This window comes from Zalophus californianus, chromosome 17 (genome assembly GCF_009762305.2).
Source record: "Zalophus californianus isolate mZalCal1 chromosome 17, mZalCal1.pri.v2, whole genome shotgun sequence".
Taxonomy (NCBI): Eukaryota; Metazoa; Chordata; class Mammalia; order Carnivora; family Otariidae; genus Zalophus; species Zalophus californianus.
In genome coordinates, this window is record NC_045611.1 from 55672277 (window position 1) to 55688505 (window position 16229).

Consider the following 16229-nt stretch of genomic DNA (forward strand, 5'->3'; position numbering starts at 1 on the left):
GATCTCGGGGTCCTGGGGTGGAGCCCAGTGTGAGATCCCTGCTCAGTGGGAAGTATGCTTGTCTCTCTCCCTCTGCCCCACTCCCCCGACCCACTTCTGCGTGCTTTCTCCCTAATAAATAAAATCTTTAGGGAAAAAATGGATTTTTTTAAAAGGAAACCTTTTATAGAACTATAACTTTAAAATGAGACTGTGTACCCATGAAAACTAAGCATTCTGAATTATTGGCATGCATTTATTGATAGTAAAATAGTAAAGAATATATATTAAAATCTACCATGAGAAGTTCTAATGGAAAATTTTATGAATAAGCACTTAAAAGACATTGGAAAATGTATTATCATTAATATATCCCTCCTGTACACAGAACATAAGGCCTCCTTTAGAACCAAGCACCGTGGGGCACCTGCATGGCTCAGTTGGTTCAGCATCTGACTCTTGATTTTGGCTCAGGTCATGATCTCAGCGTCGTGGAACAGAGTCCCTCAACGGTGTCCACGCTCAGCAGGTAGTCTGCTTGGGATTCTCTCCCTTTCCTTCTCCCTCTCCCTCTCCCTTTCCTTCTCCCTCTCCCTCTCCCTCTGCCCCTCACCCCGAAAGAGCTCATGCACTCTCTCTCTCTGCCTCATAAATATATCTTTAAAAAAGAGAGAAAAATAAGAATCAAGTACCCCCCAAAAAACCCTTCATTTTGAAATAAAGAAATACCATCATAATTTTAAAATATGCCAGCAATGACTCTGTAAAAAATAAATATTTGGGATTAAATTCAGATACGTTCTGAGGAAAGTAGAAGAAAAGCCTAATGGTTAATTTTTCCAGATGTAAAATTAAATTTATAAGCAAAACTTTTTTTTTTAATATGGGAATTTTACTGATTCCCTTACTTTCTATAAGCAAATGCCCATGTCATATCACCACTTTTGATATAAAAAAAATCAAAGATGAATATCATGTATAACTAATAAGAAGGTGAGAACACACATGGCAAAGTCACAGCAACTTCATACCATGCAAAATTATAAAATGATTCAATTATTAATAAAGTAACAACTGAGACTTTATTACAAGCTGAAAATTCTGAATTCTAAATATTCTAGCTCCCCTATGGCATTATTTAGGTAGGAATTCCAGGAAACAGATACCTTTAATTATTTCACCACTGAGGAATGGGACACATAGGGTGGAAATTTCTAATAATATTTAATACAAAGAAAAATGAACTTTTAAGTGAAATAAAGGATTAGATTTTCTCATTCTAGGGAGGTATTTTGTTACCTGATTAAATTACTGATTCTCAATTTTGTACAATTAAGATTAAAGCCACCATAATATAGGAAAACATAAACCAGAAAACATGTGATATTTGTCTCCAGTGTTCCCAGGATTTCTGCACCAAACCACAATGTGCTTACAACCACCCTGACACACTTCTCCCATGATGAAAAACAGAACTTAAAAAGGACTTAGCATAGAGTTCCTCAGAAATAGGATGATTGTCCCAGGGCCCTCACAGCTGTGGAGAAGCTCTCAGATTATGGAGGCCCCCCCACTCCCAGGAGAGTCCCCTGGCCCTCCCTGCGGATGTGACGGACCATCACTGGAGCGGAAGGAGAATCCTTAGAAAATGTAAGAGCTTGATAATGTTGGATAGCGGATGTCCCTCTGTGAGAGGGGTAGAAATGCAACTATGCTTCCAAAACTAATTTCCATTCAAGGAGAGCTACTTGAACCACATTTTAAGGTCTGTCTTCCTCCTTCACATTTGGACCTCACCTCTGTCATCTGCTTCATTCATTCCCACCTACCTGGATGGAAGGCTACTGTCTCCTTTCTCTTCACATCCCAGAGCTGCTTCTCTTGCTCCAAAAAGAGGACCAGGTCTGGCTTCCACACAATAAGACCTGTTTATTGGAAAAAATGAATAGTAGTACTGCTGGACATTCTAACTTTCAATCCACTAGAGGACATTGTAGAATTCTAGAAAATGATTTCCCAAACACTGTTGACCAACAGCCCCGTTAAACATGTAGGAGAATTTTCAGATTTTCACATCATGACCTCCCCTTTCAAGGACTATCAATACAATAATAAGGAGTTAAAATTTCAGTTTAAGATGTAGGCAGTACCATTTTTTTGCCACTCACTGTTTACAACTGGCACTTATCTACAGAAGTGATGATGTTCTCTCTTTTTTTGACGGGGGGGGGGGGCGGTTTAGTGATGATGTTCTCTTAAGAAACGGAAGCTAAAGCTGAAAAGGAAACACCACGAAGATTTTTCTCTACATCTACAAACCCCTACTTATTTCCCTTATGGTCTGGATCTGAATTCCCAACATTCAAAGAGGAATCTTCTAATAGACAGTCTTCAAAGGAAGGAGCAAAACCCTGAGTGTGGTTTGGGAAATCTGGAAGGAGTTAGTCTCACCCAGGAAGAGGAGGTGTCCGTAGTTCTCTAACATCACATCCCTGTACAGTTCCCGCTGAGTGTGGTTCAGGCATCCCCACTCCTCCTGAGAGAATTCTATGGCCACATCCCTGAATGTCAGCAGTCCCTGCAATAAATACCACAGTTACCAAGTGGCCATTGGCAGAGTTCACAATGGTCCCTAAGACGAAAGAGGGAGTTAGTGTCACCAGCTAGACCCAAGACCTGACCTTCCCCAGTTACCTGCTTGTACCCTCCGACCTTTGTCCCACATTTTACTTAACCTCTTCTATTCACCTTATCTTTTACTCCAGGCAAAGACCCCATGGTCTAGTCTCCTGTCAAGGAACAGAAACTATCCAACTAAAGGTAATGACGGCCCAAAGGATGAAACTGGGCCAGCCCAGGTTGAGCTTAACCCTTGACTCACCTGTGTAGATGGACCAAAGAGTAACCCATGGTACTTTTACCTCATTGTAATATGAAAATCTCCGTCCTAGGATAAGCACAAACCTCACTTACATAACATACAAAGTATGTATGGAAGTGTTGTCTTCAGGTACCTTTATGACTTTATGCCCAGCTCTACACAAGATGATGAAGCCCCTCTTTTTAAATTTCCATCTGAACCCTAAATAAAAGGAAACCATTCTCCCTGGCTCTGGGAGTCTCTGCTTTGGAAGCTATTCTCTGTGATCTCCTTATTGGCCACAAATCAAGTTTCCTTTGCGTCACAAGCCTACCTGGTATAATTTCTATCTGTGACTCTATTATATTTCGGGATTTTAAGACACTCAAACATGTTAAGTAAGTGGTTCTTGTTTTTTTTGTTTTTGTTCTTTTCTGAAAATACAAAGAGGTAAATAAAACGGTAGCTCTGTGACCTAAGTGTGCAGTAAAATAAAAACCTACAAGATGGAGGTCTTAGAACCTCCAGTCCTAGAAATCATTATCTCTGCTACACAAAGGTGAGAGCCTTCATTGTCCAGTGGAAAGTGATGTGAAGGGTCAAGAAAGTATTCTTGAGACGTTTTTGGTGCAAAAAGCTGTTTTTATTAAAGTCCAGGGACAGGACCCCTGGGCAGAAAGACCTACACTGTCCTTGCGAGAAGCCATTGATAAAATAGTTTTAAGTTGGGGGGCAGAAATAAAGGAAGTTTCTGCAGGGATTTTCATATGTTAAAGAGGACTTACAGGATCCTGGAGGTCTGGCTATTGTCAAGCTGGTTGCTTTTTGCCTCTAGCGAAACATTAACATTAAGGCAGTTGTGAATTCCTGATGGAATGTCATACTCTGCCAGTCTCAAGTATTTACCAAGGGTCTGGAAGTTGAATTTCAGTTTATCTACATTTCTTTTACCTTTGTTCTCCTCAACAGAAACTAGAAGCAAGAGAAATTCAGAAGAAAGAAGTTTCCACTTTAAATGTGATGGTTTCTGCACATGGCTCAGTAAATCCATCTAAGATACTTATGATTTTTTTTTTTAAAGATTTTATTTATTTCTTTGACAGAGAGAGACACAGCGAGAGAGGGAACACAAGCAGGGGGAGTGGGAGAGGGAGAAGCAGGCTTCCCGCGGAGCAGGGAGCCCGATGCGGGGCTCGATCCCAGGACCCTGGGATCATGACCTGAGCCGAAGGCAGACGCTTAACGACTGAGCCACCCAGGCGCCCCAACACTTATGAATACTAAGGGAGAAAATATGAACTTTATAGGGGAGAAATCTGTCAGAGTGGACCAGCCCAAGTAAAAGAAGGTAACATGAGGGCCCTTGGGTGGCTCAGTTAGTTAAGCATCTGTCTTCCACTCAGGACACAATCCCAGGCTCCCGGGATTACGCGCCGAATCCAGGTCCCTGCTCAGCGGGGAGCCTGCTTCTCCCTCTGCCCCTCCTCCCTGCTCGTGCTCTCTGGTCTCTCTCTCTCTCAAATAAATAAAATCTTAAAAAAAAGAAGGTAACATGAGCTCTAAGGAAACAAATTGATACCAGTGCCTAAAGCACACCAAAGGACCTATTATTACTGGTATGTTCTTGTGGTCATCAAACATTAAATCAGAATATAAACTGAATTATGAGAATACAGTGCATTTATACAAAGTTCAATCACACAGTTTCCAAGTCCTGTAATATCTATTATATTTTAAGTATTTTTTCACAATCTAAAGAACATGAATCCGCCCCCCTTCCCCTCCACCCCACCTCTTTCTCCCCTGAGAACTTTCCCAGTTCTTCTGAGCCTCCTATCCATCATGTTGATTTATGCATTTTCTGACTCCTGGTCTACAGAAAGCTGAAAAAGCATCCAGATGGGACCTAAATAAGAACTGCTTTCCTTTACTGATATCCCAGGACCCGACCCCATCAGCAACAGGAATCTGGAACTCAAAGACTTCCCCTGTGAATCAGCCACAAAGGGAATATTTTCAGTACTTGCAGGACTTTAATTCAAAGTGACAATTGTTGATGGACTATTGGAAGCCAGGTTGGGGAGAAGGGAGAGAAGGCTCTGGGAGATAGGGAAGAATTGTTCTAAAGACTTAACTTTCAGTATCATTTTTGAAAAGGTTTCAAAAATTAGGTGAAAACATAAAGCGGAATTATCAGAAATACAGGAATCAACATTTGCAATTTCTAAATGCAAGGAATTTCAGGAGAAAAAGATGACAAGGCCTCTGACCTCAGATGCAAGGCTTACCTGAGAACTGGCCATTTCTTCTTCTTTCACCTTGTCCTCTAGATTTCTTTGTCAGAAGAGATTCATGGAGAAATCACAGCTGCATCAGGAGAAAATGCCTTTAAAGCCACCAACAGAGCCTCTGCACCTCTAAACTGCTCGGCCTGAAGGCAGGACTTTGAAATGCAGAAAAGGCCCAACTTCCTAGTCCTTTGTGTCAGGAGCCTTTCAGAAACCACGAGCTCCTACTTGGAGACCAATCCCTGACTTTTCCTCCTCTGCTTCCAGGGGGCCTCCCCTCCCACAGATGCCCACAAATTCAGCTACAGCCTAGGAACCCTGTGCTCCAGGGACCTGACCCTCCCGGACTCATGTAGCAGAGACCCTGTTTCCTCTTCTTGAGGCAAACCCTGCTCTCAATTCTCATAAAATAACGGAAAGCCCTTGTGCTTAACCCTGGCCTCACATAGAATCACCTCGAGCCCTTAATTAACACAACACTGTTGTTTTCACCAGTTGACAGAATCTGAGGGGAGGGCACCAGCAAGGATCATTTTGGGAACTTCACGCTGTTATCCCTTTGGGAAGCACTTGGGGAGGTGACCAGGCAAAGCGCAGTATCCAAGGCTGTGGTTGCTAACCAGATTTAAATCGATGCTTTTCCCACTCATCAGAGTTTCTGGAGATTTATACATTCTCCCTCTTTCTGCTACACAGAGGGAGGCACCCTTACAAATGGAGCTTTCCCTTATAAATGCAAGTATCTCTTACAAAAGTAAACATACTGGGTTTCAGGGGTTTTCCTTTGTCTGCCGTTTCTTTAAAATAACAAGTGGAGGGGCGCAGGGGCGGCTCGAGGCTGAGCATGTGACTCCTGAATTCACCTCAGGTCGCGATCTCAGTGTCATGAGGTCAGCATCCACTGAGCAAGGAGCCTGCTTAAGATTCTGTCACTGCGCCCCCCCTTCCCCCTTCCCCCTTCCCCGCTCGCGCGCGCATGCTCACTCACGCTTTCTCTACCTCAAACCACCTCCCCCCCCCAAACACACACACACACACTAGCCGGCTTAGAATAACCCTTAAACAAAGAGACATATTTTGTGCTAAGAACATGCTCCCCCTCGGTAGGTAAATGTTTTCATAAGTAATTGCAAAACAGTTTTCCAAAATGAATGTACTTTTTACTTCCCCATCAGCAATATATGAGAATTCTAATTCCTCAAAATTTCCACTAAAATGCTGTTATTCTTCTTTATTTTTGGAATTCTAGAAAATAATGAGTGGTTTCAGACTTAAAATTTGAAGTGCTCTTACTTCAGTTGCCCTGGTGACTCAAACTGAAACCGCTTGAGAGAAGTTGAACAAAAATCAAATGGCTGCATTGAAACAGCAGTGAGGCTTGAGGGTATAAAGTATCTTTTTCCCCTCTGTTCCCCAAACTACTCCCTCCCCGCTTCTTAGCCTTTGTTTTCTGTTTTCAGGAATCCAGGACCACTCGGAAAGCCTGAACAAGGCTGGCAGCGCAGACACAATTCCTGTTCAAACAGGCCAGATCCTGTATAACCCTACAAAACCCTCAGCCCCTGCTACCGGGTGAGCTCGTTCTTCTGAAGGCCTCAACTTCCACCAGCCTCCTCTGTCCAGCAAAACTATAAAGCTACTGTTCTTCTTGACCCCCCAACTCTGTCTTCAAGTTTGGCTCTGAAGCACGGAGGCCAGTTCTGGACAACAGAATGAATGTGTAGGAGAGGAAAACATTTCCCTCATCTGTTCTCAGTTCTTTGGCCGGTCTAATAATTAAACTGATGTAAGACAGAGTCACAAGAGGAAAAAAAAAAATAATTTCTTAATTATGGGAACCTCAAAGATATGAGGCTCAACCACAGGAAATTGATGCTTACATGCTACGGTGACTTAAGAATTCTTGAGTGTAAGGATTTAGAATTTCAAAAGGGTAAGCATATTCACAGGAAAAAAGGAAAAAGCAAATTTTGTCAAACGATAGTTTGCAACACCAGGCAGGCAATTCTTCATAATATAAAAAGTTAATGTCTGATACTACTGATAGAGTTCTGCCATCTAATTCATTCTTCGTATATAAGCAACCTCACAAAAGAAGGAAATCCTTCCATTTGCAGCAACAGAATAAACCTAGGGGACCTTTTTTTTAAGTTACATAGAAGCCCTGCCCGTGCCCCTTTGCCCAACTTAGTAGTCTTTAAATTTTAGCATGTACCTTTAGCCTGTGTGATTGATAAACCAAACCTCTTTGTGTATCTATAGGTCATGCTTTGTTTCCTAGAAAGACTTGGAGCAGAATCCTCTTGCATAACCTCCCCTGGGGCACCAATGCATCCCCTCCAAGAACCACAATAACGCCTGTAGCTGACACCACTGAGTCTGCAGAGGCACCAAGAAGTGTTAGAGACTATACCATTCTCCTCTTTTACCAATTACTGGCCTCCAGTTCCCTTAAAAAATCTTGGGCCAGGCTGAAACCATGGAGTTGGTTTTTGGACAAGACTTCTACCGAACTGATTAAAGCTCATATTCATTTCCAATTTTGCAAAATTACTCTGGTGCTTATCATTCAGTTTGATATTAACTATGCAGTCATGAGACCCTGTAAGAATGTACCAACCAGCACATATTCAATCCTTATCAAAATTATGCAGGCTATAGGTCAACCTTTAGTTAAAGGTGAACATTTTTCTGTTTCTTTCCCTCATCACCTTATCCCTGACCAATTATCAGTTCTTAAATCATTAAGGTTGTTGAAGGGTGAAGGGCTCACATTCTGTAACTTCTTCAAGGTGACAGGGGTTGTAGAGATGTCCCATGCACTGAAATTGGTCTCTATCTGTCCCTACGTGTAACTATTACAGAAGGCCATTGTTATAGAGTCCAGAGGGGACACCGCGGTGAATCTGTTTTGAGTAGTCAGTATGATCTGTAGGCTGGGTAAAGGAGTCAGGAACTGCTTGTACACATCTCAGCAATAGGAGAGAACAAAGCAAAAGAGAAAACACTTAGAATATTATTATAATGAGCAATGAGAAGACTCTTTAGTGTGACCATAGTCTACCTCTCCATGAGGAATTTAATCAATTCTTAAGTGGAGACAGAGAGAGAGAGAAATCAAGAAACAGACTCTTAATAAAAAACAAACCAACGGTTACCAGAGGGAAGGTGGGTGGGGAGAAGGCTTAAATAGGTTTTGGGAATGAAGGACTGCACTTGTGATAACCACTTGATAATGTATGGAATTGTTTAACCATTATATTGTACCGCTGAAACAAATATAACACTTTCTGTTAACTGGAATTAAAATCTTAAAAAAGTAAAAAAAAAAGTGGTGGCAAGCCATTAAAATACTGACGTATCTTTACAATAGCAATAGACAGACGTACAGAATATTAGTTGCTGTGGTTGAAATGAAGAAACCTTCCCAGATATCAGTAGAGGATAGCTAACGTCTCCCCAACGGGGCATAGGATTGTACATCAACGTTTCTTAACAATTACTTCAGGCCTGAAAATTATTGAAATTATGACTCCTAGGTCATTATATCAGAACAAGAATGTTTCTTGAATGATTGTAATCTGTATTTTCAACAAGGATCATACAGTGGATTTGAAATGCATAACTTAGTCTATGTGTGATCCTAAGATATTTTAATAATAGAACATATTGGTTTTTAATGTGTTAACAGTGATAGGTAATGAATGATGTATTATCCCGCCACCAATATTAACCTACTTCACCTTATTTAAGAATGTAGACAACAAATGGTATCTACCACCCATTTGATAACGATGTAATATAACTAGTAATCCATTTTCTCTGTGGCCTCAGACTTTAAATAATGTGTGGTTATATTTCCGAGAGTTTATCTATTGCGTCATTTTCTCCTCCTTTTAACTCCTGGGACATCAACATGGATATATTGTAGATTTTATAGGGGGACTGTAGGCAAACTTCTCCATGATGGTGCTACTTGGCAGCCATTTTGTGTAGTCAGTTGGTTGGCAGGGGACTTGAACTGACACCAGCCCCTCTCACTAGTGCATTCTCTAAACAACACCCTACAGAGGCACACATTAATATAACTTCTGATAGGGGCGCCTGGGTGGCTTAGTCGTTAAGCATCTGCCTTCAGCTCAGGTCATGATCCCAGGGTCCTGGGATCGAGCCCCGCATCGGGCTCCCTGCTCAGGGGGAGCCTACTTCTCCCTCTCCCACTCCCCCTGCTTGTGTTCCCTCTCTCGCTGTTTGTCAAATAAATAAAATATTTTTTAAAAAAGGTAACTTCTGATAGGACACCTCAACCACTGCCCTTCTGAACCACCACCTCCCCTGGCATCCTAGAAATTCCCCTTGTGTACCCTATAGAGAAGATACCCACAGAGTTTACCTAAATCTGTTTAAGTTTCAGTGGCTCAATCCCAGACTTACCCAGGAACTCCTGAGCACTCCACCCATGGAACCTAATAAAGGATTGAGCCCCATGTCATAATGGAGGGGTTCCTTTGATGTTTTAAATGAAGTGATTATACACACATGGCAGTACTGGATGTGTGACAGATATCCCTTAAGTAGGAGGAAAATATTCCAATATGAGACAAGGCAAGAGAGAGAAAGATTACAGGAAGAAGAATTGGCATGAATTCTGCATGTGGAGAAAGGATACCTATTTCCAGGTTGCACAACTGAGTCTCTGAATATAGAAAGATAAATTCTACTTGTCTAATTTTTTAATGATCTCCAGTTCCTCTTGATTCCTCAGTTTCATTCCCAGCTACAAATCCATCTGAGAAAGTTTTTTGTATGTGTTGTGGCTAGAGAGTCCTCATTGACCTCTTAATTCAGATTAGAGGGGTACAAGGACAATGGGCCACAGTATAAATTCAGACATTTAGCACTGAGAGGAATGTGAACGTAGGTAAAACATGATGATCTACACTTCTAGAAAGAAAGATAAGACTTATTTTTTATTTTTTTAAGATTTTATTTGAGAGAGACTGAAGCAAGAGAGAGCACAAGCAGGGGGAGTGGCAGAGGGAAAGGGAAAAGCAGGCTCCCAGCAGAGTAGGGGGCTCAACGCCGGATCGAATCCAGGATCCCAGGATCGTGACCCGAACCAAAGGCAGATGCCCAACCAACTGAGCCACCCAGGTGACCAAGACTATTTTTTAAAAAACTTTTATTTCACAGATTGAAAGAGACAGTACAAGCAGGGAGAGCAACAGAGGGAAAGGAGTAGGCTAGATCCCGGGATCCTGGGATTATGATCTGAGCCAAAGAAAGACGTCTAACTGACTGAACCTCCTAGGGGCCCCAAGATAAGGACCTATTAAAAGCATACATGGAGAACTCTTTTTGAAATGTGGTGAGGGAACTGGAGGGAACATGTACTCACTCCAAAGGCCAAATCAGCTGCTCATGGTGTCATCTGATGAGTAAAAGTAATGGACATGTGGACTTGGGAAATGTAATCTCCTGGAACCAAGGAATTCCTATTTTTCTTCATGATTTAACTGAATTCTTGGGTGTTACTGATAAGCAGATGCTGTTGGATGACAGAGATTACTGATCTTCCTCAGGCCTAGATTATTGGCAGTGGATGGTGACAGGTATTAGATGATGGAAGCAGTGTAGACATGGCTTTAAGATGTCACATGACAGAGCAGAAGCTGGAGATGAAGCCTTCAGGACATTCTAATAGGCAGGATCAGCAAGGCATGTGCTGTCGTTGCACAACATACTAGTATCCCAAGGTTATAACCCCAACATAGGTTTGATCCCCTATAGATGGGATCTTCCAGGGGCTGACTCACAGCTCACAGGTACCTCCCTCATTCCACATAGCCCATGATTAGGGTAGTCATGTGCTCTGGGCTCTATGCTTGTTGCCAATTAGTGGGGACACAGGTTAGTAGTCAGAGGCAGTGACCATCTCTGCTTCAAATGATCCACCCATATTTTGGCCAGAAATCCCCATGGTATTTCACAGCCAGTACTGTTCTTACACTCATCCTGTCCAGAGTGGAACTGGGGTTTCTATCAGTTGTGGAATCCACTGCCAAGAAGTTGGGTAGCAGGTTATGCCCATTTAAATTATTACAAGTGAAATACAATAATCCATTTCATTTTGTAGCTTGTGTGCTTGTATTCAGCTATACCAAGAAAGAGTAATACTTATAGAAAATAAGATGTATATTTTATGTACACAATGAATACGTAGGAAGCCCATGTCTGATAAAATGACTGAGACATCACATGGGGTACCCTCTTTTTCCTCGTTTTTGCGCTGATATTATTGATATGCAGCGCTGTGCTCCTCTTCCAACTCTCATGGTCCCAAACTGGTTGCCCTACCACTAGGTACCAAACCCTGTTTCAAGATTAAGAAGGAGGAAGAAAAAAATCTGATAACACATAGGGATTTTGATTGGAAGTTATTTCTTTTTCATCCAGGGCAGTCCTGCCTCCATGGGCGCTTCCCCATCTCACTGACCAGAGCTCTCTCAGATGGCATGCTAAGCAACACTGTGTGTGTAGCACAAGTGGACACCCAAGAATATCATTAAAAATGGCCATTTTTACCCCCACTGTGTCACCGCGTCTGACACGATGGCCATCACCCTTTTCACTATAATAAGGTGTTATGAAAATCCCTCAAATTTACAATATGCTTAACTCAGATGCACAAGAATCTTATTACGTATGTAAGTAGAATGCTTCTTTTGAGGTAGGCATGGTCAGATCTTCAACCGTGCACATATGTTATTTAGGAGTTTAGGGAAAAATTGTCGGGGAGGAATAATATTCCTTTACCATTCAAGATTATTTTACCTACTCTAAATATCAAATTAACAGAGGCAGATTACAGGAGAAAGCAAACCCAAAGTCTAGGAACATGCACCCAAAACCCAATAATGAAAGTGAGACCCATAAAAATAACTGATGTAGGTAGTTTTTATGGTGTTTTCGGGAAAAAGAAGAGACAATACAGCTGTGAGAATTTGAGAGCATAAAGAAAATTCCTGTTTGGGCCTTCAATTAGTATGGAATACTGAGCAGAATTTAGGTAGTGGAAGTAAAGTAGTGAAAAGTAACAAGTTTGTTCACGCAAACTTCTCAGCTCCTAATTCCCTATCCATGGAGATAAGAATACCTCTTTCTCTCTCTGTGCAGGAAAGTTATCCATTACATGAGAGACTGATTTCCAGCTTTCTGGACACAAATGGTGGTCAGAGTGTTCTTTTTTTGCATTGGCTGTTTCCTACGTAGCTTTTATTTCAAAATAATCAATACAGCCAAGGGGTACATTTTAGGGCAGCCTGCCATTGTCCTCTATACAATCCTCACCGACCACAGCCCCACCCAGATTCACCTTCTTCTGAAGATTTTCTAGGTCTGTCCCTACTCTGGCCTCTCCCCTCACTGAACAAATAGAAGGAGATCAAAATTTTCTTTGGCTGCTTATTCCCAGTCTCAGTGTTAGGTACTCACTTTTTGCTGAAACCCAAGAGCAGATACATGGGAGCAGAGAAATGTGTTTGAGTGCCTAAATGTCGGTCTTTGTCATTAAAGTCAGTCCTTCTTTTAAGTACTCATTCAGGACCTTGTTTTTCATTTATGAACATCCAGTTGTTGCTGAGGGTTAAAACAGTAAATATCCACATACATGGTGAAATTATCATCTGAAACTGGTTTCACCTCATGATGGGTGCTGAGCCAAAAAACACCGCCAAGACAAAAATAAGAAATAAGAAAAATACAAGTTTTACTTGTATCAAGTGAAGAGAACACCAGGGACATTTCCCAATACTAGCTCCCCAAGCAACAAAATTGGGTGAGTTTTAAGCTAATGGCATATGCATATTCACCAAGGGGCCTGGAAAAGGCCATTTCAGAATGAAATCCATCAAAAGGCATCCTAAATTGACAGAGTCCAGGCCCCAGTTGATTGAAGTCAAAGGACCTGTAAAAGGGTGGGGATCATCAATTCTCTGGCTCCTTTATTATTTGTGTGCTCAAAGGGGTTTAATTCCCACAACAGCCACTACAGAATCTCTGTTAAGACAATCTTTACTTTGGAAACAGCAATGGGAATTTTACCATGGATTAACTGTCTCTGGTATGGTTAGACTATCTTCTGGGCTTGTGGTGGCTGTTTGTATTTACATTCTTTTGCAGCCTTAAAATCGTTAACTACGGAGGTCTTTCTGTAATTTTGACATATTCCAGGACATTTATCAAAGAGGTGCTTGGGTAAGTGGTGCCAACACAGATCATAAGCAGGCATACATCATAAAATGGCTGGGGGCCTAAAGTGACTTCTCTTATGTGAAGAAATCTTTGTCTTTTCTCCCTTTTTCTGTGGACCCTTAACCTCACTTTTTTTATTTTTTTAAAGATTTTATTTATTTATTTGACAGAGAGAGATAGCAAGAGCAGGGGAACACAAGCAGGGGGAGTGGGAGAGAGAGAAGCAGGCCTCCTGCTGAGCGAGGAGCCTGATGCGGGGCTCGATCCCAGGACCCTGGGATCATGACCTGAGCTGAAGGCAGACGCTTAACGACTGAGCAACCCAGGCGCCCCCCCCCCTTAACCTTATTTACCAACAAAACGTTTACCATAATGAAGCTCATGAACATATCCATCACTCCATACAGTTAAGATTTTTGTGTACTGATAATGCTTTATTTAGATGCATTCTAGCAAATTTCAAGTGTAAAATACATCACTATAGTCAGTGTGCTGCACAATGGAACACCAATATTTATTCATCCTAAGTGAGTGCTGTTATATTTATGGATTTTTTAAAGATTTATTTATTTTAGAGAGAGAGAGAGAGAGAAAAAGAAAGCCAGAAGAGGAGCGGCAGAAGGAGAGAAAGAGAAAGAATCTCCCAGCCAACTCTCCACTGAGGGCAGAGCCCAACATGGGCCTCAGTCCCCGTATCCTGAGACCTTGACCTAGACCGAAATCAAGAGCTGGCTGCCCAACCAACTGAGCCACCCAGGTGTCCTGAGTGTTGTTATATTTAACACTAAAAATAAAAACTGCCAGGGCCCCTGGGTGGCTCAGTCGTTAAGCGTCCGCCTTTGGCTCAGGTCATGATCCCAGGGTCCTGGGATCAACTCCCACATCGGGCTCCCTGCTCGGCAGGAAGCCTGCTTCTCCCTCTCCCACTCCCCCTTGCTTGTGTTCTTGCTCTCGCTATCTCTCTGTCAAATAAATAAATAAAATCTTAAAAAAAAAAAAAACAAACTGCCAGGGGTGGCTCAGTGTCTCAGTCAGTTGGTCGTCTGACTCGATTTTGGCTCACATCAAGATCTCAGGGTGATGAGACTGAGCCCTCCAACAGCTCTTCAATGAGCATGGAGACTGCTAAAGATTCCTTCTATCCCTCTCTCTACCCGCCCCCCCACACCCTGCTAGTGCTCTTGCTCTCTATAAAAATAAGTAAACAAATAAAAGAATAAATAAAAATAAACTGCCAGTTATTTTTTCCGCAAAAAGATGGGTTTATTCAGGAATAACAGTATCAGATTAGGGCCGTACAGGCTATGGCAAAATGATAGGCAAGTCTAGCAAACAAAGAAGAAAGATGCTTTTTTGAGGAGAGAAGGGGTAAGTTGAGAACTCTGTTATACACTAAAGTTCTTTGGAGTAAAATGGTAGTTTGAAGGATGGTGATTTTTCAGTGGTTGCCTGAGAGGGATAAGAAAAGCGTATCTTCCTCTGGCTGGGAGAGTACAGTCCATCTCCAGGGCCAAGTTTGTATAATGTCAAGACCTTCCCTTCCGGTTGGATCTGCCAATGACTATGAGCCCATAGGGCTTGAGAGCTCCCCCTGCTGAAACTTCCTGACTCCATTTTAGTGAGCGTTCCAATTAATTTCACATTACCATTTGACCAACATCTCAAAATTTCCTTCACTGGCAGTTGCTGGCAAACCTTTTTTTTGTTTGTTTGTTTTTTAAAGATTTTATTTATTTATTTGAGAGAGAGAATGAGAGATAGCGAGCACGAGACGGAAGAGGGTCAGAGGGAGAAGCAGACTCCCTGCTGAGCAGGGAGCCCGATGTGGGACTCGATCCCGGGACTCCAGGATCATGACCCGAGCCGAAGGCAGTCGCTTAACCAACTGAGCCACCCAGGCGCCCTGGCAAACCTTCTAATCTTCACTTTGATGATTTCACTTTTTTTAGATTCCATGTGATTTTATACAGTATTTTTTTCCGTGTGTTTCTTATTTAATTCAACAAAGTATCCTACAGATTGTATGGGTCAAGCACAAGCTGCCCCATGATGGACCACTTTGGCAGAAATATTGTTTATCGTAAGTTAAAAAGCAATAAAAATCCAGCAGATTAAGGAAAAGTCTTTTCCACCCTCCTAATTAAAAATAATTTAGATACAGAAGCTGCCCCAGGATGAGAGCTATCAACATACATAACTACATTATGATAATATACTAGGTACGAAAAACAGAAAGGAACCTAATAAGACCCGTTTGAGCCAAGTTCTCTCTGTCCTATTTTTTTGAGTAGCCAAGAGAATAATATTTTATGAAATATTTACTCATTTTCTTCTTGTGAATTATATCTCTTCCCTTGGAGCTCCCAGACTTCTCCCTTCTTCTTCCATTTCTTCTGCTTTTCTCCTCAAAGACATATATACCTTACTTTGCCAGTCTTTGAAACTTTAACATCTGTGTGGAGTCTCCATACATATGGTTTGAATTTGATTTTCTCCTGTTTATCTCATGACAATTTGATTCTTAGTCAACAATGAGAACTTCCTCTTAAGTTCCAGTTTGTTTTTGTATATTCCTCCAATCTATACTTAGCTCCTACTTCATACACCTAATGTTAAGGAAGAAAAAAAAGCAAAAAGGCAGGGCCCAGCATCTACATTCTTAGGGAAAACAGGGGACATCTAGTACCAAACCCTCAAGTACTATGAGGATTAACTCACCTACATGTTCCTGAGGTCCCAGCACAGCACCATGGATCCTATGTGTGTGCACAGAGTAAAAGCTCAATACGTACTGCATTAATAATGTATCTATGTTATTTTCCAAATATAAACTTTCCAGGCTATAACTA

General features: G+C 41.7%; 1 protein-coding gene across 2 annotated transcripts in view; it reads right to left on the bottom strand.

The window, feature by feature from the left end:
- Positions 1 to 16229, bottom strand: part of LOC113935793 (putative protein ZNF720) — a 169199-nt gene that overhangs the window by 60722 nt on the left and 92248 nt on the right. Inside the window, exons 3-5 of one of the 2 annotated variants that reach the window (XM_035725237.1) lie at positions 5128 to 5206; positions 2431 to 2557; positions 1809 to 1904 (exon numbers count right to left, since the gene is read on the bottom strand). In XM_035725237.1, the coding sequence (XP_035581130.1) occupies positions 1809 to 1904; positions 2431 to 2557; positions 5128 to 5142 (238 nt within the window). In that variant the 5' untranslated portion in view covers positions 5143 to 5206. The remainder of the gene's footprint in view (positions 1 to 1808; positions 1905 to 2430; positions 2558 to 5127; positions 5207 to 16229) is intronic. The other variant, XM_035725236.1, reaches the window with a different exon arrangement.